A 25,075-nucleotide genomic window follows, 5' to 3' on the forward strand; every position below is an offset into this window, starting at 1 on the left:
GCTCTTGCAGAGCAGCGGATCTGCCCCGTTATAAGACACAGCAGGGACAGGGTGCAGCCACCATGGTACTAGACGCAGGGTGCCACAGCCTCTTTCCAGTTAGAGGAAGTCATGGGTCCCCCATGACCCTATGGATAACGGAGTTACTTGATGCCCTTGGTAACCATGTACAAAGTCGTGTTTTTTTCCCGGTTTATTAAAACAAACTTTGACAATTTAGGCCACATGCTATCCAACATACAAAGCCTCCTTTTGTGGCTTTCCACATCATCTAAAAATGTACTTTTGACTGAATTCTTAGCTCTCACAAGCCCTCGGCACCCATGGGCTGAGGGTTGCATCTGTGGGGTGATCAGCTTGGCTTGGTCTTGAGGCCAACCCTGTGAGGACTCAGTCCCTCGGCCACTTGGGCTCCACCAACGCTGGGGCAGCTGTGTCAGTGGACTGTGTGTCTGTCATCCTAAGGGACAAACAGCAACAGCCTGCATGGCATGTCCCTGGGATGCACCTGGGTGCCCAAGGCCTGGGCCAGCTCGAGGGAACAGTGAGCGCAGGCCCTGGTCAGATAAATGGTGCCGGCCACTCTGGGGGACAGTGCCTCTGCTCGTGCACACCAGGCTGACACCATCTGTGTGGACCCCAGAGCAGCCGCCCCTGGGAACGCTGGCCACCCGAGGAGCCAACCAGACCAAGCTAGTTAACAATGCCGTCGCTTCTACCCACTGACCTCGTGTGGTCGCGTGGCACAGCTGAGGACGCTGTGGAGAGGGCTCCTGTCTCTGTCCAGCTGCTGCCTCTGGACAAGCACCACTGCCACTTTCTGGAGCGGTCCTGAGGGTCAAAGGCACTTCTTTGCCAAGGCTCCACGAGGGGAGGAGGTGCCGTGGTCAGCCTGGCACCGCCGAACTCAGCTTGGAGCAGCCGCTGACCTCGTGGCCAGCTTTCCCAATAAACTGATGTCTCGCCTGCCCTCCTGGGGTGTGCTCCTGGCCTCTCGGCAACCGACCCCTCGGCCCTGTCACAAGTGGACCGTGAACCCGGCCACCTCCTAACTTACAAAACAAACAGCCCTGGTGCTGTCTAGCCACGGCGTCTCTTCACGTGGTCACCTCCTGAGTGACAGGATTCTCCTCTCAACTCCTACTTTCCAAGGTACTTGTTTTACGATGAATACTTTTCAATCTTTAGCCAAAAAAAAAAAAAAAAAAATCCTACAAGTGGAAGAATAGTATATGAACTAAAAATATGTTCCTGCTACTCAAGCCTCAGTGAGTCGTTGGCAGACCAACAGGTCCTGGGGGAGCCTGCATCTTCCTCATTCCCTGGCCAAGAGTTCACAAGTGTGAGGGCCTGGCGCCGTCAGGTCATGTCCTAGGCACTCGGGCCCATCTGCAAGGAAGCCGACCACCGCAGGGCCTGACTGGACACAGTGCTGGTGTGCACGGACCCCGGGAGACCCCGAGCCACACTCAGGACTGAGGCAGATGATCCAGTCGCGGCTTTAGCAAGGCAGGCGGCTTCCTGAACACCGGTGCCACCCCCAGCTGACCCACCTGCCAGCGTGTGCCACACCGTCAGCTCCACTTAGTGCCCATGAGCTAGGAGTCATTTCATTTTAATAACCTGAATTCAGGATGTTGGACATTCCTGATTGAAATGCACAGATTTCCTTTCAGAACACGGTTTCTGCAAAGCCAGGAACCACTTGAGCCACCCATCATGCCAAGCCATGGAGCAGAGGCTGGCAGGGCGTGGGCACTCCCTGACGCCTGAAGGGGTCAGCAGGTGCCATAAGCACGGTGTTCACCTATTCAGGAGCCGGGGCTTCGCAGTGGGACCCTCGACTTGCTTTGTCCCTTAGAGGCCAGTGGTCCCCTCACAGTGAGATAAGGACTGAAGGCCCAGCCCCGCTAACCCAGACTCGGGCGCCCTTCTCTTCCACACCGCGGTTCCTACCTGAGCAGGGTGCACACAGGTGGCACCTGTCCCGTATTGCCACACTGGGGAGTCCAATGCAGACAGCTAAGCACTGACTCCGGCACTGACCCTGCTTCAGCCGATGGTTGGCCCCAGTCCCCGCCAGCTCTGGCACCTGAGAGCTAGAAAGGCTTCCCCTTTTCTGAGGGTTGGGAACCATCAGAACACAAGAAGTTCAGGTGTCAGCTCACAAGTAGGCTCCCGCGGCCCCCAGCCCCAGCGCTCCTCACTGTGTCCCTGGCCCCTTCCCACCCTGACAGAGCTGCTGAGCCACCACAGTGGCGACCCCAGGCCTCAGGCCCAAAGCACTGAGGGTCTGGCTCTTCAGACAGGACCCGGCCCTGGTAGGAGCCTCGGCAATGTGATGTTTGGCATTCGTGTGGCAATATCACTCTTTCTCCTTGGTCCTCATGTTTCTGAACTAAGAAAATGGAGAAGTGATTTGCTATCTGGGTCTGCACCCTGAACTCACCTCCTTATGCCTGGGACCAGATTCTGTGTGCTCTGAGGATGGCGTTTGGGTGAGATCCTAGCAAGGGGAGGACCTCGGCAGGTTTCCTCCAGCCACTCCTTGCTGGAGAGGATTTACCAGCTTGGGACTCAGTCCCACCCACACCAATGCCTGGATGGCCAGTAAGTCCTAGAAAACAGGAAGAGAAGTCTTCTCACCCCCCTGCAGGGCCCACTCAGGCTGGACCAGGACCGCAGAAGTGGTTCTGAACAGGAGAAAGTCCAACCTGACCAAGCTGGACCCTCCTCCATCGCCTCTACCAACGTCAGAGGGGCTGAGCATCCATGGACACCGTGTCCCCCGGCCCGAGCCCTGTGAAGAGCAGAGGGGAAGGGACAGCCCATAGAGGAACTGCTCCTTCAGCTTTCCAAGGTGACAGCTTGGTGCTGCAGTAACACACCAAAGAGCAGACGAGACTGGAGACCAACGCGGAGTGGATGGTGGCTGTGACTGTGGAGCACAAGACCAGCAGAAACACACACAGGGAAGGCCTTTGGGATTTGGGTCTGAGAGGGGTTCCTAGACACGGGAATAAAGCCAACTCCACAAAAGCCAAAGTGGAAAGACTGGGCTCCGTCAAGGTCCAGTGCTCGTTGGTTGCAGTGCCCTGTCAGGAGAGGGGGAGGGGAGCGGGAGGGGGAGAAGTGCGTGGAAGGCACCAAGTCCACAGAGGCCACATCCACGCAGCCCACAGAGGGAATGCCCGAGGTTCCAGAGGAAGCTTAGGATCCACCTGAAAATGGACAAAAGGCGCCAAAACATCAAGGAAGAGGATACATGGGTGGACATAGGAAGGAAAACGCTCCCCAGCCGACCTGGGGACCCTGGCCATCCTGGCGCCCTGATGGCGTCGCACACAGCCCCGGCACCCGCTGTGCCCTGCCCACCGCGGCCCTGGCTGCTGAGGGAGGCACCTTTGGAAGCTGTGCCCAGGACCCTCTGAATGGATGACTAGAGAAGGTGTTCAGGACAGTGGGAACCCGCACCTGAGCACGGGAAGCTCTCGAGACGCTGCTCCCTGCAGTTGGGATAAAATTGAAAAAAACAAGACGCGTTTGGTGCTTTGCAAAGTGAGAGAGCTGCAGAGCTGCCCGTGAACTCTACGCCCCTGAGTCAGGAGAAGGACCTGAGGTTCATGAGGGAGACCTGGGTTAATGCAGAAAACCCAGGGCCATGAACCAGCCTTGTCATGAAGACGGCTGACTGATGAAGAGGACTAGGGGACCCTTTAGGATGATGACTGAACGAGGGACGGGGCAGCTGAGAAACACGCAGAGTCTACCGCGGAGGGAAAGTGGCACCTAAGTAGACGGGTGTGGGACGGCTTCAGCCAGGTGTCTCAGTTAGCGGGGGAGAGGAGACTTCAACAGAAATGACTCACCACTGCTCCTGGGGAGGAGACCCCGGAACTTTCCAACAACAGCAGATGAACACAATGTGCACCTTGTGCATCTCCTCCTGTGCTGGTGTTCAGAGTTCATGAGATTATTTGTGGTAAAAGCTACTTATTAAAAGTATGTGATTCAAGGAGGTCTTGTTACAAGCCTTATGTAATATCGCAGCTTGCTTAGGTCCATCCCTGGATTGGGGTCAATACACTTAATGATCTTCCCATTGGAAAAAACTGGGCTTGAAGTGCAATGTCAGAAGAGCAGTACTGTCTTCGTGTCTCAATATGCTGCGTTTACTGTGCTATCCTTATACGCCGAAGCAACAGCTTGCAACAAAACAAGAAATGAAATATTCAACTTCAAAACAAAGAAAAACCAACTCACTAGCCATCAGAGAAATGGGGAGAGAGGGCACACACACCTATCCACACAGCTGAAGAGGACCAGAGAGCACCGGATGCTGGTGAGGATGCAGAGAAATGCATTGCTGGCAAGAGTGAAGATAGCTCTGCCACACACTCAACCAGAACCCTAATCTGGGCACCTGCCCGAGAGAAATGAAAAGGCATGTCCATGTGAAAAACCTGCCCCTGGGTGTTGGTAACGGCTTTGATTCTCAGTTGTAATAGTCTGAGACTGGAAATAACCCAAAGTGTGGTACATCCTTGCAGTGGAGTACTATGCAACAATGCAAAGAAGTGAACCTCAAGGCATAGCCACCTGGAGCAGTCTGCACAGAAGCATGCTGAGGACAGCCAGTCCCCGGGGTGCATTCTGCCGGATTCCTTCCAGGAACATTCTAGAGATGATGAGATAACAAAGTGTAGAAATGGACATTGGCTGAGTGCTTGTCAGGGATGGGGCAAGAGTGGAAGAGGTGTGGCTTCCAGAGGCCCCCTGAGGTATTCTCTGGAATGTTCTTCATTTTCCAGACACAGACCCAGTTTTGCAAGTGCTACCTTGGAGGAAACTGGGAAGGGGTAAGTACACAGGATCCCTGTTCTATCTCTACAACTGCAAGTAAAACTACCATTACATCAAAATAAGGGTTAAATTTAAAATGTGTATCTAAAATCTCAGCCTTCACTTGAATTATGGACAATGAATGCAAACCACTTTATTTCTAAAATTCTTTTCATGAAATGAAAATATGCATGCACATATTGCATCTTGGAGATCATCACAGAAAGCCTGCGGTTCCAATGTGCTTTCTTGGCAGAAGGCAGCATGCATCTCACAGGCGCAAACCCCTTGGTGGATGCTGGCAGACCTGAAGATGCACGGTGTCCACTCTCAGCATCACCACTGCTGGTGATAATGGACACTTCTTTGAATTCTAATAATTCAAAAGCTGCTAAACTAAAGAAAAAGTTCTTTCTAGTTAACAAAACCCCTACTCACCCGGAGGGACTCCATGACGGCTGTCATTGTCATGCAGAAGCACAGAAGAGCAAGTACAAGAAGGAGCAGGATCCCTGCACAGGCGCCTTAAGCTCAGCAAAGTGTGTAACACCAGGGAAACCCGGGTATCACAGCAGACGAGCAGGCAGAAATAGCGACGTGGGTGCAAGGAAGCCTCAGACACCAACCTCATCCGCCCCTGCCCAGTTCCGTGTTCCTTGCCCTTGTTAGAAGAGTTGCTTCCGGGACCTCTCCACTTAACCAGGACGCAGTGGCATGAACATATGTCACAGGTGTGCCTGCTTACCAAACAAGCTTAGATTGAGTTCCCCAAACTAAACAAAGACTCCAGTGCAACAAAAATTAATCAATCACTTTGATTGATTAATCCCCATGATGCCGTGGGGAATGTGAATTTCGTTATGATGACCCACTCCGAATCCCATGACAGAGTTTCATGCTGATTAAATAACATTAAGGACTGTTGCTCACATTACAGCTATTAGGTTCCAATGATCCCCACCCCACAGATCTTTTTTTTTTTTTTTTAAATCTTCATTTTAAAAAAATTCATTGTGGCCCAATTCACAATAGCTGAACTGTGGAACCAACCTAGATGCCCTTCTATAGAAAATTGGATAAAGAAACTGTAGTATATACACAATGGAATATTACTCAGCATCAAAAGAAAATAAAATTATGGCTTTTGCAGGTAAATGGGTGGAGTTGGAGAATATCATGCTAAGTGAAGCAAGGCAATCCCAAAAAACCAAAGGCTGAATGTTCTCCCTGATAAGTGGATGCTGATCCATAATGGACTGGGGTATGGACAAGAGGAAGAACTGTGGATCCTGTAGGGGGCCAGGGGGAGGAAAGATGGTGGAGTGAGATGGACATCAGCACCTAGGTACGTGTGGTCCTGCTTTGTGTAAAACCAGAGAAGTGAAAAATTGTGCTCCATTTGTGTACAACGAATTTAAGAGCATTCTGCTGTCATGTACAACTGATTAGAACAAATAAAAAAATATTAAAAAATAACAATACTTATGTGAGATGATTAATATGTTAATTTGCTTGATGGTAGTAATTATTTCACTATATGTACATATTTCTCTCTTTCTCTCTCTATATATGCATATATATATACATATATATATATATATATATATATATATATTATAAACATCATGATATACACTCAAATATACAATAAAATAAAACCTTTTCAAAACGAATTTCAATGTGCCTTACCTTTTATAATAAATGTCCTGATACTTGTTCTATGGCTTAGCCAGGATTCAGAGTTAGATTCTAAATCCCTTATTGATGTACTATAACATTAGATCTTTATTTATCTCAAATTAACTGAGAGACTTACAATCAATTATTAGTAAGAGAATATTAATGATAAATAGCAAATGTCCATTTTAGGTAAAACTTACAAGTCATTATTTTTCTGTCTTGTAAATAAATGTCTTCATATTTTTATCTTTGGAACTGTATTTTTGAGAAATACACATTACATAGTTGTTCAAGTTAGATCATTTGAAACAGAGACATAAGAGATGAATTGTGTTCACAATAGAACTTAAGCCGCTTAATTAAGTTCTTAGGTCTGCTTGGTGAACAATAAACTAGCTTCTCTTGAATAAAGCAGTTGGAATGCTCTGACACAAAACTAATTAGTAAATCTGTTTTCATTTTAGAGGTTCCGCACACTCAGCTGCTCTCCGGCTGACTCGAGCCTGGTGTACCCTTCCAGGGTCTGTAGTTAGGCGACCCCGGATCACCACGTTACAATGATGAGTGGCATCTGCTCACTTACCGTCTCTTCCTGTCTCTAAGCCAGAGCCACGCTACCGTGTGCCTCCCGCCAAGCCTTGTCAGCTGGAATTGGCGGTGTGAAGCGGGAGGCCAAAGGGAGGGAGAAATCTAACCTGAGAACCGAAGATTGAATCATTTATCACATAATGCTCCCCTGGAGTTGGTGCGTCTCCCGAACCGAGAATACATAATAACATTCCCTTAAATTTGGAGAAAATGTTATAAATCAAAGCACTTCTGCATTGCTTACCCTCGAGGGCAGGCCGCACCAGCACTGTGGGGGGTAGAAAGAGCATTATGTCCTAATTTAACCCAATTAACTAGGAAACCGACTGACGATGGACGGAAGGCACTTGACTAATGTCACACAGGTGGAGGGCGTTGCTGTTCTGAGACTCACAGGGACCCAGCCGGCCGAGAGCCCTTGGCCACACGGGGCCGGTCTCAGTCCAAGGAAGCGTCCCCTTGGTTGAGATGTGGGGTCCACTCACAGACACATGTGTGGACACTTGTCTTGCCACCAGGGGTGCAGTGGCTAGCCTCTGCTAAGTGCTGCCAAGTGTCCGACTCCAATCCGCACCTGCAGTGGTCTCCAGCCGTCTTACTGAGAACGGGAGTAATGGGGGAGACGACTTTCTGCCACTTGAGCATGCAACTATCACACGTCTGCTGAGTGGATGCTCTTCCTCAGAGCCGTCCTAAGGACGGTGAATGTTAGAGCAGAGATTTAGAAACTTCATTTAATAAGTTCACAGTCTCACTAGAAATGACAACAGAGATATTAGCAGTAAAGAGGAAATAAGGGCAGACACACAAGAAGATGAAGGCAGGCCACCACCAGGCGTCACCGTGGGCGCGGTGAGGGCTGGGCTAGTGTGCAGGTCCTGCTCTGTGCCCCCCAGGTCTCCTGGTGACAAGCACAGCGTGCAGAAGGAACACTGAACATCTGGAGGAGGCGGGGAGGGTCACAAGGGAGGGGCTGTCATTCTCCCTGAGGAGCCACGGAAGCTTCTGGAAAGGAGTGCAGCTTAAAAAGAGTGGCGGTGGCTGGGTGCACCGGGGAGACCCTCCCTGCAGAGGGCACGGCACAGGGAGGCTGGGGAGCAAAGGGGCGCACCATCTGGAACCAAGAGGGGAGAGAGGAGGAGAGCGCCCAGGTGAGGGAGCCGGCGCTGGCCGACTGGGGTCCTGTTCAGACCTAGGAGTCTATTTTTGCTCAGGCTGGTTTTAACCTGAGTGGGGAATGGTGTGGCTCAGTTAGACCCGCTCTCTGCCCACGTGGCTTTGTGAGACCCACATCCCGTACCATCATGCTTTGCTGAACTGCCTTCAGACAGTGTCACTGGTGGAAACCCAGGTCACACGGGAGCCCTGCCATGAAGGGAGACGCCAGCAAGATGCTCCTCTCCATCCTGTAGTGGTCACACCCAGACAGGGGGCCAGGGGCGTGCAGGTGGCCGGAGCTGGACATGTTATCTTGAGAGTCTTCCAAAGAGCTAGTTCCATTGGTATCTCAGAGGTTCAAAGGCAGGAGGAGCTGGAAGCTGAGGCTGTTGGAGCTATAATCTTAAGGATCTGTTTCCAAATTTGAAGAGATAAATTTACTCCGAGAATCTGAATCGAGAGTAGAGTGGACATCCCCAGGCCAACTCCCCCAGCTAGAGGAAGCCTGCATCCCAAGGCCGGGGACAGGGGAGACCACCGGGGCTCAGAAAGGCTAGGGGGGGCGGTCTGAGGGACAGTGCTGGGAGTCCAGTGGAACAGGCCCCACCGTCTGCAGGAGGCCACTTAGGGCCACGGCCAGGGAGTGGCAAGGTGGAGACTCGTGGGCCAGAGGCCACAGTGACCAGAGCAGAGGTGCCAGGTCAGGACAGGGTCCAGGAGATGCACAGCCACGTGGGTGAGGGAGCGCACACCGCAAGTGTGGAACACGAGGCAGCAGCTGCTCTGAATCAGGGCATCACAGATGGACACTCGGACGCAAAACGTGGTGTTCCATGTGCTGACTTAAAATGTGGGCGACCTCGTGCATCTACGAACTGCCACTGAATACCGCACACCCCTGGGGGAGGTGACTCCACGGTGGCCACCAGGAGGGGGCAGGAAGCAGGTGCCAGGCTGCGGGTGTCGGGAGTCCATGGCCGTCCAGGTGACCCAGGCAAGGAAGGACGGGAAGCCCAGGGGCAAGGGCATGGGTCACGCTGGTGAGAGACGAGACTGCACTGCTCGGGAGGGGGCCAGGGAGAAGAGCCGACCTGGACCTGGGGGCAGACGGGCAGCCTCTGACTCTTCAGAAGCAGGTCGAGGGGGAGCTGGGGGCAAGGAGAGGCAGGAGGGCCGGGCAGAGAGCACCCGGAGGTGAGCCATCCACAGGTGGCAGGGCATTGGTGGGCAGCAGGACTGACCATGCCCTGACCAGATCAGAGGACAGACTGGAGCCCCACTGAAGGGACAGTGGAAGGCCAGGCTCCCCAGGGCTGTGTCCCCGCACTTGGTGGTACGTCCGTCTCTGACTTCCCTCTTCTATTGTGAGGACAGGGACAGCCGGTGCCTCCTGCAGCCATGGATCTCGACCCCCTGCCCGTCCTGCATGCACATTTCTTCGTTTCTGACCAGGGGCAGGTGGCCAGGGGAATGGAGGTTAAACTCACTCCTCTGGTCTCGAGGGGTTCATCCTCTATATGTGTAAATGGCCAACCGAAAACTGTATGGTCAGTCTCCACCTGTCTCAAGAGGGTCCTGAGAGGGCGGTCAGTAGGGCCAGGCCCTGGCTGTGAGCTGCCCCTGTGCACAGCAGGCCCTGCCACCGTGGGGTCTACGGCTGCCTCCCAGGAACTGCCTCTCTGTTCTGTCCCTGGCTCCACAAAGTCCCCTCATGTTACAAACAACAAGTGACTTTTAAAAATTAAATCCCTATTAAATTATCTTTCAATGAAGTAAAAGAGAGAGAGATGCACATCACTCTGTTTCCTACGAGAAATCAACCCCATGATACCCGAGAACACAGAGCTGCTCCAGCGCCCTTTCCCAGGAGTGGAGAGCCCGCCGCGGGCCCTCAGAGACTCCGCGAGGTTGATTTAACTGAGTAGAGGTCAGCTGTGTGTGCTGAACTCCATTTTCCTGCATTTTATGCATGATTAAGTAAATGGTAATTAAGCTTGAATGAAAGGCGTTGGGCTGATTACAATTAACATAATTGCTGCCTTCAAGTCCTCCTGCTTCGCAGGCTGAGCAGGGCTGGCAGGGTGGAGGACCTCGGGTCCAGTCTTCCCAGGGCAGTCCCTGCCTCACCTAGCAGAGCGCCTTCTGTGTCACAGCACAAGGAAGGTGTATGCCTGAGGAGGACCGTGGGACACAGTCCCCCAGGGCTGCCCAGGGGCCTGGTGTGCGCCCACTTGCTTGAAGACTGGTGGCACCCCATTGGTGAGTGGTGCTGCCCGGCATTATCTTAAAGTATGGGAAAGGGTCACTTTTCATGAAAGAGGAACATTTACCAGCTGACAGATTCAATTATGCAGGTCCAAAAATCTTTCTAAAATGAAAGCATTCTGCCTGGTTCCTAACTGGATCAAAACATTAGTTGCTGGGTGCCATGGTGTGTGCCTGTAATCCCAGGGATTCAGGAGGCTGAGGCAGGAGGATTGCAATTTTGAAGCCAGCCTCAGCTACTCAGCGAGTCTCTAAGCAACTTAGTGAGACCCTGTCTCAAAATAAATAATAACAAAGGGCTGAGGATGTGGCTCAGTGGTAAAGTGCCCTTGGTTTCAATTCCCAGTACCAACATGAGTAAAATAATACTCACGAGTAAAATAAGCTCATAAGAGCCTATCACACTTATAAGGTCAATAAGGCACAATCCTTATGTTAAACAGGAATAATGTGCTCTTCGTGAGCAGAGCAAAACTGTAGCAGCCAGAACTTCTGATGCTGAGCATGAGAAACCCCGTTCACTTGGAGCTGTGGTCAGTGCCACCAGAGGGGACGGGCTTCTCAGTACTAAAATGGGCTTTGGGAGATGATAATTCCGGGTGCCACTGCCTAACATCTGGAACGAAGCTGTGCTCAGTCAGGAAGTACCTCTACAGCGGTGGCCTGTCCCACAGAGTCCTTCTAACTGGTCAGCACAGGCACAACCAGGGGTTCGTCCCTCACATGGGTTCAGCAGAGGCTTGGGAGGCTGTGTCCATGTTCTGGAAACAGGAACACTTGGAGCCCTTAGGAGACCTCGCTCTGGTAGGTGGAAGTGAGACCCTGGCACAGGGCGGCTGAGCTCTGGGGGAGAAGCACCGGGGCTGGCCCTGGGGCTCGCCACTGCCGAGGTCTCGGAGGTGGACTGCACACGGGGTGCCTTTCTTCTGCCCTCTCCTCCTGGCCCTCAGCTGGGTAGGGGGCTGGCAGCAGCTGCTAGGAGCCAGCTCAGAGGATGCCTGGATGGGAGACCTCCCTGCCACCCCCCACCTCGGCAGAGCTGTCCCTCTCCTCCTCCTGTCACCTGAACAGGCCTCTCACAGCCTCCGTGCACACTCGCCCCAGCCCCTTCCACCATCGCCCTCTGTCCCTGTCCCCACTGTCCTCCACCACCAGTGGGTGCTGTCCTGGGTCACTGTGCCCTCCACCTTTAATGATCACTTGTGTCCCACCATGTTGCCATCTTTCCTTGACTTTACGGACTCCACTGGGGCTATACCACCAGGGCACAGCTGAGAACGCGAGGAGAGGCCCAGGACAGGAGAAGGCCTTTGTCCACTGCTCCTTCAACAGGGGATTCTTACCCAGAATACATAAGGAACTCAAAAATCTTACCACCTCTTTAAAACCTAAAAAACAAACGACCCAATCAATAATGGGCAAAAGAACTACACAGACTATTCTCAAAAGAAGATGTACAAAGGCCCAGCGATATACGAAAAAAATGTCCAACATCTCTAGCACTCAGGGAGATGCAGACCAAAACTACACTGAGATTTCATCTCAGTCCAGTCAGAATGGCGGCCAGCGAGCATACAAATGATAAAGCTGATGAGACTGTGGGGAAAGGTGCACTCCCAGGGTGTTGGTGGGACAGCAAAGGAGGGCAGCCACTCTGGAAATCAGCCTGGAGACCCTCCAGACCTTGGGAGTGGAGCCACCCTATGACCCAGCTAGGCGGCTCCTGAGCTAAAGTCAGCCCACTGGAGAGAGAGAGGCACGCAGTGTTACAGCAGCCCAAGTCCCAATAGCCAAGTTGGGAAACCAGCCCAGATGCTGGTCAACAAAAGAATGGATACAGAAAACGCGGTTCTTCTACACAGGGAGTTTACCAGCCATGAAGCATGAAGAGGTGGCACTGGCTGGTGAGCGGACAGAAGCAGAGAGCACCAACTGAGCTACAGAAGCCAGATTCGGAGCTCAAGGGCCAGACGCTTCCCCTCCCTTGGAAATTAAAACAAAATAAGGGGGAAAAGTGGGGGGTGGTCCCTTGAAAACAGAAAGGGGATCAGTGGAGTAGAGGGAGGAATTTGAAGGGGAGGGAGAAGAGACAGGAAAAGGGAGGAACCAAAGAATGAAATGGACGAGCCATGGATGAGCCATGGACGAGCCAAGGACAAGCCAAGGACGAGCCAGGCACCGCGGCACACGCCTGTAATCCCAGTGGCTCAGGAGGCTGAGGCAGGAGGATGGTGAGTTCACAGCTAGCCTTCACAACTCAGCAAGACCCATCTCTAAATAAATACAATAAAGGGCTGCGGATGCTGGGGATGCGACTCAGTGGTTAAGCACCCCAGGGTTCCATCCCTGGTAACAACAACAACAACAACAAAAAGAATGGAATGGACTAAATGTTGCCATGTACATGTATGAAATACAGGAATATGCCCCAGTGAGTCCCACCTTTACACGGTCTGCAAAGCACCAATCAAAAAAAAAAAAAAAAAAAGAACAAAAAGAGCAAATGGCAGGTAGACCTCAGAGTAGAGGAAGGGAGCGGGGTCGGGGGAAGCCCTGGGGACTAACATGGAGCCTGTTCCGTTCCCCGCATGCATGACGACGTCAAAACGAATACACTATTGTGTGTAACTACATGTCACCAGGGCAAACTTTTTTTTTAAAAGATATAAACAGAAAATTTTAAAAATGAACAGAAAATTTTGAAAATTTAAAAATCCCCGTGCTATCTGCACACTCTAGGGTCACCATGCTCCGGGCAGCCGCAGGAGACGCGGAGCTGTGGTTCTCTGGAAGTGCACAGCCTAAGCAGCAGGACCACCCCAGGGCAAGGAAGAAACCAGGACAGAGACAGAGGCCGGGGTCCACTCTCTGGAGGGCGGCAGAGCCCACTTCCTGGGTTTCACACCAGGGTGCCCGTGTGCTGTGTGCTCCCTGGTGTAGACCCCTGAAGACCCTCTCTCAGAAGCTCGTTCCCACACAGCCAGAGAACAAGGCCTCATTTGACCCCTAAAATGGTCTTTTTCATCTTCCACCAGACCCGGGGGCTTACTGGGTAGGAACCGGAGGGCTCAGGCCGCGTGGGCTGCCAACAGGCAGTCACCTATCACCAGCTAAAAAGACCACTTCACGCGCTTCCAACAAACACCCATAGAACACTGAGCCAAAGAAAGTCCTGCAGGGTTCTCTCCCGCAGAGACTCGTGCGGCTGTATTGTGTGTCACTTCCCAAACGTCAATCTTCAATTATACAGAAAGAAGACAATCTATGGCCCTCAAATAAGGGATGGCTTTGCTTTTTACTAGAATTGGTAAGATTCCTCTGCAAAGAGTGAGCGAGAGAGGAGAACAGAAGAGGTTTAGGGGTTGCAGGAGAACTCTGAGGAGGAGAAACGAGAAAGGCCAGAACCTCTCCAAGCCCACGCTCGCCACAAGACCCAGCAGATGTGCAGTTTGCATCTGCCCAACTGAACGGAAAGCTGCGTCCACTCAACAGCCTGCCCAGGGAGACTGGCAGCTGCTGTACTTGTGCCCACAGAGCTTGGGTGCACTGGGGTGGCCTTTAGGAGTGGCTCTGCAGGCCCTGGAGTGCTCTGCAGTGCCACCAAACCCTGCAAGGACAAGGAGGAATCAGCTGCATCACCAAGAGGGAGGGCCCAGGGCCACCCAACCACCCCACGGTGTGACACTGGAACAGGCAAGACCACCGAGCCTGTGAGAAGATGTGTGGTTGCCAGGGGTTGGGAGTGGGGATGGAGCAGGCAGAGCTCAGGCGGTCTGTAGGCAGGGACATTCTTGCTCTGTGTGACACTTTACTGGCCGACTCATATCACTATGCGTTTGTACCCATGGAAGGCGCAGCAGCCAGGGTGGACTCTGATGCCAACTGTGGACTCCGGGTGGTGCTGACGTGCCACGCGGGCTCCTGGACTAGCAAACACGCCTCTGGGGGACAGTGGGAGGCTGTGCGCGTGGGACAGGAGGTTAATGTGCACTATGTACCTCCTGCTCAGTTTTGCTGTAAAACAACTTTTTTTTTTTTTTTTTTATGATCTGTTTAAAATTTTCAAAAGGTCTAGAGGGAAGGAAGAGGAGAAGGCAGGACGCGAACATCACCTACAACCTTACCAACTTTTCTGTTTGCCCGATAAGTGCCATCAGTCTCCTCTCTACCATATACTCTGCCCCTAATTTAAGAAAATCAAGGGCAATTTTATGTCACAACAGAAAGCAGAATGCAGCCGGTCTAGAAAGAAAAGGACTTTTTCTCAAGATGAAGTAAGTAGGTGAGTGGACTTCCTTTGACATTTTTGTTGCAGATCCGTGAAAGTGTTCCTGCACACAGGTACTAACCCAGCCATGCCTTGCAAATTACCAACCCACAGCACAGTGAAACCAGAGGTAAGCAATTGTGCAGACCATAACCTCCATTTTATTAGCAACCTTTTAAAACATTAAATGACCTAAGTCAATTTTCTTATGTAAATCCTAAATATGCCTCGCCAGCGACCTGCCAAAAGATAAATTGAGTCTGAGCGTGTTTATGTGCAAATTCCACCTGTTTTATGAGGACGGCTGACCTTGTGTGGCACCCCATTATATGGTGGCTCCTTGAAGGATACTGAAAGGTTGAGCTGCCACAGAGCATCTCCACTCTGCCCTTTTTAGGAAATGACTCCTTAAACAGGGGCCAGACAGTAAAGATGGGGACTATCTTCAGGAGATAATAACTCAAGTGTGAGAATGTGGCTTCCCACTAGTAATCGGGCAGAGGTTATGATCTTACATCGACTACTCAGAGCCTCAGCCCTGGAAGGGAAAAACATAGGTCTCTTCTAAACTGGAGTTGAGAATAAAGGTCAGCTTGGTGGACAGGTAGCAAGAGATGCTATCCCACAAATTCAGACCGCAGCAGTTAGGGAACTCGTAGTTACTGCTGGCCTGGGGACCCCAGGAATAGAAGGAACCTCCATCCCAAGACTCAGACTTGGACACAAGCTTAAGTTTACTAATTCAAACCTCTAAAATAACATTTTCCCCACATAACTAAGTAGACCCCAATCCCTGTCTCTATCTTATAAATGATGGAATTTCCTTAGCCAATGTGGTCTTGATGCTAAGGGGGTCAGGATATACCACCCCCAAACTATGGCCCCTTGCATTTAGGAAAAAGCGGGGGGCCTCTGACCTCCTGCCAGCCTGTCTCCTGGAGCAGGTCATAGGACAGTGCTCTGGTCTTCCCCACCATAGGCCACAAAAATGGCTCTCCCAACACCCAGAAGAAAGCATTTGGGGACAGAATGGGTACTAGTGGGGCACCCTGCACTTGGTCACTACTGTCAGGCCACACCCTCAGCCCTGCAATTCCAATGCCAGGATGCCCCAGGATAGGCACTCTTCCCTCTTCCCGTGGTCTTCATTTTGTAGGTGACTATATCACACAAAATCTACAATAAATAAACTTGGTGACTTTTTATCAGTCTGTGCTTTGCCATGAACCCAGTGTCAGTTGAGACAAGAACTCTCCTCTCCCTACAATACACCTCCAAAATGCAGGTCACAAGGACCGGTGCTCGCCCCTGGGGGGCCCTAGGAACAGGAAGGAGTGCCCCCCTGCACACAGAGGTGGCCGGCGGTGGCCACGCCCAGTGTGAGGGTCCACCTACTTGAGAACTGGATGGAGAAGCCCGACTTGCTGATGAAGAAGTCGCTGTCGAACTGCAGCGTGAGCGAGTTGAAGGTGCTGTGGATGTCCTCGGGCAGCGCCGAGCCGCTCCACTCCTTCAGGAGGATGCTGCTGTCCACCGGGCCGTCCCACACCTTGAGGATGTCGTGTGCCAGCTCCGTGTCGAACACGATGAAGTGGAGGCTGCAAGAGAGGGCACAGCTGTCCACGGGCTCCTGCTGTTCCTGCCCGGCACCACACCCCAGAGACTTCAGGAACCCGCTGCACCCTCGCAGCCCCTCCAGTGGTGCAGAAGGGACTGAGGGACTCACGTGCGCATTAGCACACAGCATGAACTCCTCAGTCTGTCGGGCTGCAGAGAAGCCGGGCTATGGCCTGCGCCATCCATTAAGGGCTGCAGCCTTTCCGTTGGGATTGGGTCTTTCTATGATGGAATCCAACCTGCACTAACCCTAATGAAGGTGGAAGTCCCTTCCTCCTAGGCTGACCTAGGTTTTTCTGACCTGATATTGTTCCTAAGGTGCCCAGCAGGTGACAGCACGCACATCGGGGAAGGATGCCCTGGGCCCCCTGGTTCCACCCAGCACAGTCCCCACCGGCATCCACACAGGTGGCCCAGGGCTTGTGTTTCTCTCTATACATTTTATCTTCAGAAGAAGACATTATTTAAATCAGCACAATGTCAGGAGCGCCTAATGCAAATCCCTTCCTACAACGCCTAACACACTTGCATCGGGCTTGTAGGTGTTCCGGGGCCACTTGGACCTTCCCCTCCTGTGGCAGTCACTCAGACCCAGCCCCACGTGTAGCAGGGTACACAGAGGGCTAGCTAAAGTCCCATCCAAAATCGCTATTTCCTGAGAGTGTGGTTTATAGTTTCTCGTTTTCTCCTTATTGCCCATGGACTGTAAAGGAGGTAAAAATGACTACAGATGACAGAAAAACTACATAAATCTCAACGACTTCAGGTTGCTCATATCAGGTATACAGAGCATACCTATTTGATCTGTGTAAGCAAGAATGTGTAATGTATTTTTAAATGTTCCACATAAAGAAGTGTACAGGGTATAGCGCACACGTTATCCACCAATACCAGTGTCAACATTCTGCCCAATTTGCATCAAATCTTTTAAAAGATAAAATTGTATAAATATGTCCATGCCTGCTCTCCAGGGCATCTGGCCCTGCACCCGGCTCTCTGCAGGTGCCATTCCCAGGTGAGCTTCTGAAGTGCCACGTGTGTCACAAGCACATTGCCCGAGTGGCACCGGGGCTCCATGTGCTTGCTGGGAGCACACAGTCCCCGTCACAAGCCTGTGCGTGCCTGCCTGATTTACAGCCAGCGCTTGCCTCCATTAAGAGTGTCATGAGAGTCCTGCACACTAAACATGTGGAATTTTCTTACTTTAAAAGCATGAGTTCTGTATTTTTTCAGCCCTCTACTGCAGGATGCATGGTTTTTCTGCACTGTGAAGCATGGTGCCACTTCACTGATCTGAGGGCCTTTCTAGGTCTGGCATAAGACAGTGGCCCTGTTGCTTTCCCTGGTGACTCTGACTCCTTCCTTCCCCATGGTGAGCAAATGCCCCAGTTTGCCAAGACCTGATGCTGGATAAACAGCAGCAGCCAAGCAGGGCTTTGATCTCTCATGGTCTCTGGTTATTTATGAGGTTGATCATCTTGGTGTGCCTGTTCATGGAGTTCAACAACCCAACAGGTATTTATTGAGAACCAGCTGTGAACAAGCTCCCTTCTAGGAACTGCGGATATACCATTGAACCACACAGCCCTGCCTCAGGGAGCTTACGTTGCAATGAGAGGAGAAACAGCCGCCAACGAACATGTGAAGAGTGTTGCATGTGAGCAGGTGTGAGTGCAGCGAAGAGAGAGAGAGCAAGCGGACTGAGGGCTCTGGGATTGCCTGGACGGCTGGGGGGCAAGTGGAGGGGGACACACCTCCTGGGTGGTGAGGTTAAATGGGGTGAGGCCGTGAGGCAGCACCCCTCTAAAGAAGGCAAGGAGCTTGTTAAATTCCACGTGAGGAAGAGCTAAGGAAAGCAATCCCTGCAGGAGGGCATAGTTCTGCGCTTGCCCAGTGTGGCCAGAGCAGAGGGAGAGGGACTGAGGAGGGAGATGGAGATTAGAGAAGCATTTTGTCTTCTACGCTGGCTGATAAACCAAGGCACCATTTCAGTGAAGCATTTATCTCACCAACAAGTTTTAAAAATCACCTGCTTGCTCTGGTGACAACATACTTTCAAAGAAAATGTAGACTCTGTGACCTGCTTGGGTCATCCAGCAAGTCTGCCCTTGTGTGAACATGTCCGTGGAGACACTGAGAGGTTGCGAGACTCTGGGCGCAGGTGGAGGAACTGGACCCATGAGGCGCGAGCAAGAGGGGGCAGGGCCACTGTGGCCCAGGAAACCAGAGAGGCGGAGCTGCATCCCCTGGTGGAGAATGGGAGCAGGTGGAGCAGGAGCCCAGTGGGCAGGGACCAGCACCGAGCCGCCAGCCTGGGGAGCCCAGGCTTCTGCAGGGGCAGCCAAGAGGGGAACAGCAGCCGTTCACCCCAGGCGGGAGCTGCCAAGGGAAGTCTGGCTGAGGTGACGCAGAGATGACACACATGTGCGTCACCAGCAAATAAATGGCTTCTAAACCTGGGACTAAATGAAACCATCGGAGGTCACAGGTGGAGGACAGAAACGGACCACAGACCTGGGTGTCTGATGAGCACGTCAGGTCTACACCGTGCTGGGGGTGTGCTCCGTCTCCTCAGGCAATGCAGACACAGGTCATGTTCTCACCGAAAGGCTTCTTCACCTACCTTCATCGTGTTAAGGAAAAGCTTTCTGCTTGTCCTGCTAGGAAGGTTTCTGGCGTTTGCTTTACTTTGTTACATTGATTGTGGAAAAGCCATCAGTTCCATTACATTATTCTTCAATTTATATGTTGAGGAAAAATAGCAATGCTCATTGATTTACATCTATGTAGATGAGCATCATTATATTTTCTTGATATATAAATCAAATGAACTATAGAGTTAAGCTTTTAGTTTTTCTGTCTTGTTGTATACTTATCCTTTGACAGAAAAGTTATTTTAGTCTTATTAAAAGAATTGCTTTCTTTTCTTTTCTTTTTCTTTTTTTTTTTTTTTTTTTTTTGGTCTGGAATATTTTTCCTATATATTTGCATAAAATGATCTATTATTTTTAAAAATGTTCTAAAATAATCTCTACTATATAGGTACATCTCTATTTTCATTCCAAATATCAACTGCTTGGGCCTCCTATATTTAATCTTAATAAGTGTGCCCAGTTGTTTCTCAACTTTCTGTTTATTAACTACCTTTATTGTTACTTTCATTAATTTATTTCACTATATTTGGTGTTTTTCCATTTTTACTTCCTTGAATATATACTATAAATCAAGCTTCCATTGTCTGAATGTTTAAATATTAAGAGATTAAAAAAATCATTTTTTTATCAATTCTAGAAATTCAGATTTGCAACACTGTGGAATTGACTTTTTATAATGTATGTTTGTAGTATTTCAGTAAGAACAAAAACACTAAAAGAAGGGAAAAGTTAATTTAAATGATTGCTCTGTTTAAACTTATGGCCCTACAATTTAAACTATCTTTGAAAGGGTTTCCTAGAAAACATAAATTACCAATATTGAATCAAGCAGATCGATACTGACAAATATTGAGAAATATACACCTTAGAATTATAAAAGTATCTTAAAATTGGTGATGAATTTAAAACATGACAAATATTCAAAAATAGGACTAAAATTCAGTAAATATTAATATTTAGAAATGCACTTATCAATATAGATAACAAAAGTTTTGTTCTGGATATTGGTGAAGGACAATGAGGCTCACTATAACACATTCTAAACAATATTTTTCTGGAGTCAATGCCACTGCAATGAGTTAGGTAAAAAGGCATCAGATTCAGAAAAAAAAATCTCTTATTTGTAGATGACGTGATTGTGCATGTAGAAAACATTTAAATCTAGAAACTTTTAGAATCAACCAGTTCATATTTATGTAAGAAAAATATAAAAATAAAAATCGATTTCCATATAAAAGCCATAAACAGAAAATTTTTAAAAACCCAAAAAACAATACTACCTACATTATCATCCCAAAGCATCCTATAGCTAAGATTAATTCTAACCAAAATGTGCAAGGCCTTCACACAGAATACTGAAAGGTACTACTGAGGCAAATCACGTGAGACCAAATAAATGGAGCAGCACATCGTACAGGGGCAGAAGGTTCAATAGTGAAAAAGACATCACTTTTCTCCAAACTGCTTACTGACATAATGTGACTCCAATAAAAATCCTGGCAATTTCTTTTGTGGAAAATGTCTTTCCGAAATTCATACAGAAATGAAGAAGGTCAAAATTAGCCAGGCAGCTATGTAAAGAAGAGTGGATCTTAGTATCCGATACCAAGGCTTTTTTAAGTAGGTAAGTGATTAAGATGGAAAGTGCTGCACATAACTGACCAAGACGACAACAGTTGGGATACAGTGCAGAAACAGACCGACTCTGATATAACTGTCCTGCTTATGACCAGAGGTCCACTCCAGTTCAACGAAGAAGAGACGGACTTCAACAAATGCTCCACTGAACTCCGCACAGGAGCGGGATGGGAGGGGGCACCAACCTACAGGAAAACCTGGCGTCGTACCTTCGCGACCTTTGGAAGTCCAGATCTTCCCTTCAAACAGATAACCACTAAGAACCATCAGAACGACATACATGATAAAGCATTTAAATACAGATCAGAAATTCAGGAAACATAAATAAAAATCAGTGAAAGCAAATCCAACATTGAATGAAAAATCAGTGTTTAAAGAAGAAAACATCAGGATACAGGAAAGACCAAAGAGCATAGGATCGAAGGTGTGAAATACGCAGTCGATGAAGGTTGCCTTCAGAAAAGGTGGACACCAGTGGAAACTAACAAGGAAGACAGCCTGTATGCAGAATGGGCAGTGGACTTCAGGAGCAGGCCATCAGAGGGTGCTCAGAGGGCCACTCAACACGGAAGAGGCGCTGGCCTTGATTAGTCTCCAGGAAGCGCAATGGAAACTCCTGCGGCCCCCAGGTGCTAAGTGGGAATCAGCCAAGGCCCAGTGCTGAGAAGGTGGAGAGCCTGAGGCCTGAGATGGGAGTGGAGATGGAACAACCACTTTAGAAAGCTGCCCAGGGGTGTGTACAGTGACTGGGTGATGGTTCTCCACTACCCAGGGAGCCTGCTCCAAGGGCTACCTGAGAGCAACACAGGTGCACCTGCACCTACCAGTACACCTCAGCTCACGGGCGCAGCTCCAGCTCGCAGCCACCCAAGCTGATGAGAGCAATGGCAGCACCCAGCACCCCCCAGGGTGGGTACATACATCACAGCACCCTCATGCACCCGAGCAGATGGACACCCAGGGAGTGAAGGCCGAGGAGATGAAGCCAGACATAAAACAAAGCACTCTGAGTGTTTCCATCCTGTATGAAGTTCACATTCAGCAAAACTCATTTGAGGACAGAATAGTGAGCATGCTGGAGGAGAAATGATTTGTGTAGGAGTCACAGGCTCATCTTGGTCCTGATGATCTTCTGTTAGTCTAGTGACATGAGGCTGTACCTTTTGTGAAGAAACTGCACTCTTATAATTTAGGCAGTTTCACGCACATGTTATGTGTAATAGAACTTAATGTGAGCAAACAAACGTGCACCCTGGTGCCATGAGTTTGGGATCTTGGAAGAGATTTTGCAACTCCAACAGAAAATATGGTAAAACAAAATTAAATATTGAGAAAGTAAGAGTCACTTCTCATTCAAATGAAAAACTACTGCAGTCAAAATGACCAATACTGAATGACCAGGGGAGAAGGTTTAAAAATTGAGTAGAATATGGTCCCATCCTAGGGCACTGAGTCGTGTCTGCTGCTGGTGTTTGAAGGAAAAACCCCCACACTGCAGAGGCTGGGAGGCTCCTGGGAGGCCAGGAGAAAAGGGCAGGGGATTCAATAGCAGGGGACTGAGTGGGAAGGGAAGTGCAAAGGAGGGGAAAACTGGCTAAAGATACAAACACAGCAAATGGCAAGAGCAGTCCAAATAAAGCTGCTACAAACACAGCAGATTAAACATTCTAAAGAGTTTTTTCCCAGCCACAGTGGCAAAGGCTACAGGGGCTGCCCAGACTCAGGGAGAACATGGAGGTGTGGCTACATTTTCATGGTCTAGTGTGGTCACGTGTTCTCCTTCTACAGCACTTTGGCTATGGCTGTGTGAATTCAAATGCGCAGGCACAGCAAGTGGCTAGAGAGTCCTCCTGGAGAGAACTCTTGAGAGAGAGGCTGGGAGGATGGGAACATTGCTCCTAACAGTGAAAAAAATAAAAAACAACCTGAGTATCCAAAAGGCTATTGTTTACATAAGTCAGAGTATGTTCAGGCAATTAAATATGACTCAACAGCTACATAGACTGAATGAGAATTCAAAGTAAGGTCATAAAAATGTGGTCATGTTTACTAACTCAAAAAAAAAACCCTTCAGAATAATATTATAGTATGATACTGTTTTTTATAAAAATATATAAATATACAAATCAAATGTTATATTTGAATTTACATAAAAAATTGTAAAAATATATACCATATTTTCAACAAAGTCTTTTTTGGTTCAGAGAATGAGTGCAAACTTCTTTTAGGGTTTTTACTTTTCTACAGTACTTTGTTATATCAAAACAAAGAGAAGTGGTCAACCTTAGAGGCCGTTCCAAAGACCTTGAATCTACCGTGCATTGAAGAGCAGGCACAATGGTCCAAGTGACCCCAGAAGTCAGGGCATTGACAGATGGAAAGGCTTGCATTGGAGCACGTGGAAACGCCTTGCCATTTGATTCAGCAGGTCATTTTGTAGGGATTTGTTGTATGGAATTAATTAGAAAAATAGGCAAACTTGACTTAGAAGACTTTTTGACATATCATTATATATAGTATCAAAACTAGAAATATAAACACTCAACAGAGGGACAGTGTTTAATTACACGTCCCCACACTCCAGGATAGCTTTTAAATTTGCATCAGCACTAAAGATGTATAGACTTATTATTTTCCTTAAACACTACAGTACACTGACGCCTATCTCATATTGCATTAGGCATTGTAGAAGCCGGCAGTATTTGGGGGCATGTGTGCAGGTTATTACCTGCAGATTCTGTGCTGATTTGTATATGGGACTTGAGCCTCCAAGGATGTTGGTATCTAACATGGGGTCCTGGAACCAGCTAATCACCTGAAGATCAACCCCCCACACACACCTAGGGGAGGATGGCAGGCATGAACAGGAGCCAGAGGCGCGGGCAGGGGAGGGTCTCAAGTGTTTGTGCAGGTGTGACCTGGGGGAGCTGGGATGCAGCTGAGGTTGGGACCTGGAGCAGCTCCCACTCTCCCCTGTGCTTTCCATAGCCTGAGACAGCTCCAGGAGTGCCCACGGGGCTCTCTGCGTCCACTTTCTGCAGGCTGGATGGGAGCCTCACTTCTGAGCTGCCCTGTGCTCACCCTCCTGCCTCCCTGGCTGCCACCAGGTCTCCAGTCCTTCTCCAGGGCTCCCTCCAGGTACAAGGCGAACCTCACTTCCCTGACATCACTGTGCATTTCTTGGGTGCACTTTCAACTTCCTAGGCACCTCCCTCTTTAGACGATCCAATTTGATGTACTGTCCAGTGAGTGCATCCCTGGGACTCAGGAGGTAGCTCAAACACACACCTCGCTGCCTCTGCAGGAACTGAGTGGCAGACACCAGAGCCCGGTCATTGAAGACCTTCCAAAGGAGACTGGTCAGTTGCTGAGGACAGTGTGGATGGTGTGCGACTGTTAGTGCATTCACACAGAGACTTGGAGACAGAGAGTAACAGCACCTTTGTCCCTCTCACACTTCCTGGTGGGTTAGTGTACCTTGATAAGGTGAGCCATGCCCTTGGAGATGTGTAAGTTGGGTAACAGGTGGCGATGGAAATTGTGTGTAGGAGAACCTTGCAAGCTAAGGGTGCTCACTGGTTCCTTCCTCTGCCTCCCTCCCTGCTCAGTGGCTGGTGAAGGCAGCCACACCCAGTGGCCTCTCCCCGGCTGCAGGCTGAGGCCTGGAGGAACCTAAGGCAAGGGGCAATCCTGGAGTCTGCTGCTCTCCATTCCCTGGCTGAAATCCTCTTAACTAGTTATTTCCTCACATTATCTAAAAAATATTAGTGAGGTCCACTGTGATATTTATTGGTGCACTGAGGTTGTACTTAATGGTGGGATTCATTGTTCCATATTCGTACATGCATACATTATAACAATAGAATTTAGAATTTAGCTAATAGGATTACCCAGAATTTCTCCTTTCCCTTCCCACCTTCCTCCCCCTGGTCCCTTTCCTCTACTGATCTCTCTTCAATTTTCATGAGATTTCTCATCTCTTTCTTTTCCATTTTTCTCCCTAGCTTTAACATATGAGAAAAAACTTATACCACTTTTCTTTCTGAAATTGGCTTATTTCACTTAATATAATGTTCTTCAAGTTCAATCTATTTCCCTGCAAATGACATAATTTTATTTTTTTCTTTTAGGGCTGAGTGAAACTCCACCGAATATATACATCCACATTTTCTTTTTCCATCCATCCATCGATAGACATGTAGGTGTTCCACAGTTTGGCTATTGTGAATTGTGCTGCTATGAACATGACTCTGCATATGTCACTGTAGAATGATGACTTTAATTCTTCAGGATAACTGTCAAGGGGTGATAGAGCTGGCTCATATGGTAGTTTCATGCCTAGTCTTTTGATGAACCTCTATATTGA

At 49.4% G+C, this 25,075-nt stretch overlaps 1 protein-coding gene across 1 annotated transcript in view; it reads right to left on the reverse strand.

Moving 5' to 3' along the window:
- The window catches only part of Csmd1 (CUB and Sushi multiple domains 1), a 1,328,246-nt gene that overhangs the window by 219,344 nt on the left and 1,083,827 nt on the right, over window positions 1-25,075 (reverse strand). Inside the window, exon 26 of the mRNA XM_077109222.1 lies at window positions 16,196-16,398. Within this exon, the coding sequence (XP_076965337.1) occupies window positions 16,196-16,398 (203 nt within the window). The remainder of the gene's footprint in view (window positions 1-16,195; window positions 16,399-25,075) is intronic.

Source organism: Callospermophilus lateralis, chromosome 4 (genome assembly GCF_048772815.1).
Source record: "Callospermophilus lateralis isolate mCalLat2 chromosome 4, mCalLat2.hap1, whole genome shotgun sequence".
NCBI classification, from domain to species: domain Eukaryota; kingdom Metazoa; phylum Chordata; class Mammalia; order Rodentia; family Sciuridae; genus Callospermophilus; species Callospermophilus lateralis.